Source organism: Penaeus monodon, chromosome 30, assembly GCF_015228065.2.
Source record: "Penaeus monodon isolate SGIC_2016 chromosome 30, NSTDA_Pmon_1, whole genome shotgun sequence".
Taxonomy (NCBI): Eukaryota; Metazoa; Arthropoda; class Malacostraca; order Decapoda; family Penaeidae; genus Penaeus; species Penaeus monodon.
Window position 1 is genome coordinate 12,076,143 of NC_051415.1, and position 3,118 is coordinate 12,079,260.

The 3,118-nt window shown below is 61.1% G+C and overlaps 1 protein-coding gene across 1 annotated transcript in view; it reads left to right on the forward strand.

Annotated features, from left to right (window-relative positions):
- Positions 1-120: 120 nt before the first annotated feature.
- LOC119592524 (trafficking protein particle complex subunit 12-like) overlaps positions 121-3,118 on the forward strand; it is a 77,906-nt gene continuing 74,908 nt past the window's right edge. Inside the window, exon 1 of the mRNA XM_037941381.1 lies at positions 121-2,759. Coding sequence (XP_037797309.1) covers positions 1,877-2,759 — 883 coding nt within the window. The 5' untranslated portion in view covers positions 121-1,876. The remainder of the gene's footprint in view (positions 2,760-3,118) is intronic.

Here is a 3,118-nt window from a genome sequence, read left to right on the forward strand (position 1 = left end):
CATTCTGTCAGGAGTGTACCCCCAACCTTCCACCCCCCCTCACCTCCCAACTTAGCCCCGCCCCCCACTTCCTTCAGGTTAACTGTGAGGCTATGGATGGGGTCCCAGCCAGAGCCCGAGTGCGCGGGCCCAGTGTCGTTCCGAGTGGCGAAGGGAGCCGAGAGTCTATGCTGGTTCCCCGCTTGCTGTGTGTGTGAGAGATAGAACGGGACTGCGAGATTACAGAGAGGACGCCCCTTCTTTTTTGCTCGGAGGCGCGAGATTATCGAGTTGCTTGTGAATGACGGGCGTCTACGGAGCCGTGGCGAGAAGCAGGGGCGTGTTTGTGGCTATGAGTGTTCCTGAGAGCAACTTAAAGGGCGAGCGGCGAGGCCACGAGGAGTGCGGGCCCGCGGCTGCCTCACTGGACGGGCCCGGCGTGTGAATGGCGAGCCTGCACCAGTGAAAGTCGTATGTCAGCTCCCCACCTAGAAAGTGGCTGGACGTGTTCCTGGTCCCCCCGGGGAGAGCGCACGCGGCCGCACCTGTCGTCTTGTGCGTACGCTACACCTGCAGCCCCGGTCGTCACGTGCCATCTGTCCGGACGGGGTTGGTGTCACGCCTGAATGGAAGAAGCAGGCGTTCGTGGCGTGCAGTTCGCGATTTTCCAGCGTTAGTACGCGGAGTACGTGTAATACACAGGTGCCCGTTCTCCTGCATGTGTCCAACTACACGTGTTTCTCACCGTCTGCACGTAGCGAGCTACACGTGTTTGACTCCGCCTGCACGTACCGGTTGACTAAAGGAAATCTACCCTTTTGGAATGTTATCAGGGAGATTACTTCTGATTAGTGTGGGATACTGTTCGACGATGTGTATTTGACTGATAACATAGTTATCTTATCTTATCAAAAGAATTACAATCAATAACCGTGTTAGTGTGAGTGTGTTGTCAGCAAGAGCAGACGTGGCACTGCAGCTCCGTCTTTACTAGAGTGCAACGTAAAATCGAGCCTCCAGTGTGCTTCATCTCGGTGATCAACAGCGTGGCACTTGAAAGTGTTGCACCAGGCACTGTCGAGAGTACCAAAAGAGTGCGGGGAAGTAGTTACTTGATGTGGTTATCTGCAGTGTAAGTCAAGACGGTGCCGCGTGTGTGTGTGGTGTTGGGAGAGCCTAAACGCCCCCCTTCGCTCGACGGTGCTGCCACAAGGGGCGGCCCAGCGGTCCTCGTCTTTACTCTGTGTCCCAACACCGCCTGTCACGGACCTCGGGAACTGTGACGGAGCACTCATCTGGAGAAATCACACTAGCATCACAGTGCGCAGCTGGACCGCGTGAGACGTGGATGTCTGTCCTGAGGACGTGGTTCTGCAGGGATGTCTGTGAAATAAAGTCTTGAAGGTGACGCGTAATCCCTGTGGCACGGCGCTGCAGGGCTATCGAGTGCGGATTCGGTGAAGTGTCGCTAGGAATATGCAAGTGTCGACAGGATACGCGCAGTGCTGAATATATTCGCGAGTGTTTCGTGGATTTCCTAGAGCGAGAGCGTGCGGGAGTGTTGCGGCGCTCTGCAGGAGTAGCGAGGACCTGCGGGAGTATTGTGCCGCAGCCACGGGAGTCAGCCACTGTGACCACTGACCCATATTCTGGTGCCGTCTGCCGGTGCACCAAGTGGTACGTGTTCACGCTCGGCTGGAATCACACGGCATACACCCACGCATTGCAAGTCCAGGCCTTCCGTCCTATCCTGGCAACGCGACGGGCACGAAGGCCAGCCTGTGCCCGCTGAGTGCCAGCCGTGACCGCGCGGGCGCTCATGGCATGACGGGCGCCAGGCAACAAGTGGGTGGCGGGACCAGGACCCGCTCTGACCTGTGATCCATGAGTGAATGACATGCATCCAGGCTTGCTAACTGACGCCCCCGCTATGGCCACACAACTCCAGGCCGTCTACGACCCCCGCCCGCCCACGCCGCCCACATCCCCGCCGCCGCTGGACGATGGCCTCATCGAGAGCGGCTTGGGGCTGCCGGCGGGCGTGTGCAAGGCAGCCGAGGTGAGCCGCAGGACCATCTCGGAGGAGACGCGGCTCTCGCTCAGGGACATACACTTTATCGACAGCTCCTCGGGCTCCGAGGACGACGGGGGCGAGTGTGGGCGCCGTGATCGCGGCGAGAGTGCGTGCGAGGGCGGCGAGGAGGCTGGCAGGGAAGACGCCGTATTGATCCGTGACGAGGTGTGCGCAGCGGAGGGGGACTCCGCCAGTGCTTCGGTGGGAGGTGACGAGCACACAGCAGCGCCGCGCCGCTCCCGCAGCCATGACGGAGGCCGGCCAGCTGCGGTCAGTGCGCCACCCAGTGAGTGTGTAATGCAACATAAGTGCGGTGCGGCGCCGCCCCCGGACACAGGTGAGGGCGCCGCGCCTCAGGCCCTCATGGCGGCATCCGACGCTGCCCATCAGCAGCCTGCAGGCTCGGGAAGTGCCATGGTCACTACGAGCTCCAGCGGCGCCCCTCTGCGCTCGGCCCTTAAGCGGGCAGGCCAGAGGAGCAAGGGGCATCGCGTCAGCATAAATGAGGCCAAAAATGAGTGTTTGGAGGCCGACTATGTGATTCTGGTGCATGAGGAAAATGAACCTCAACTTGTGTCGATTAGGTCGTTCGACCTGAGCCTCCTGCCGGGCTCGGGGGACGTGGAGCAGCTCACCCTCTCGCCGCCCGAAGGATACAAGGACTGCTTCAGCCACGCCGTGCACGAGACCATCGTCGACGACTCAGGTGGGTGTCGAGCGCTAACTTGGGCCACCTGCTGGCATGGGCGGAGGGACGGCACCGTGGGTCGCGGAGTGCCACCCACACGCGCTTCTGCTCTCCGTCTCTCCTCCCGCCTTTGTTTCGAAGGGGAGTTCGGGGATTCGCGTCCCTCCTTCTTTTGCATTCTTGCTGCTCGCTCGCGATCCCGACGCCAAGGGCAACTGTTTACGGAAGCGAGGCAACGGAGAGCCAACGCCGCCGGGTCGAGGGAGGGCGCGAGGCGAGGGAGGGCGCGAGGCGAGGGAGGGCGCGAGGCGAGGGAGGAAGAGGGATTCTGGGGCCGAGCGGGGGATGAGGCATCGCTCTTATCTGGGAAATTTTAC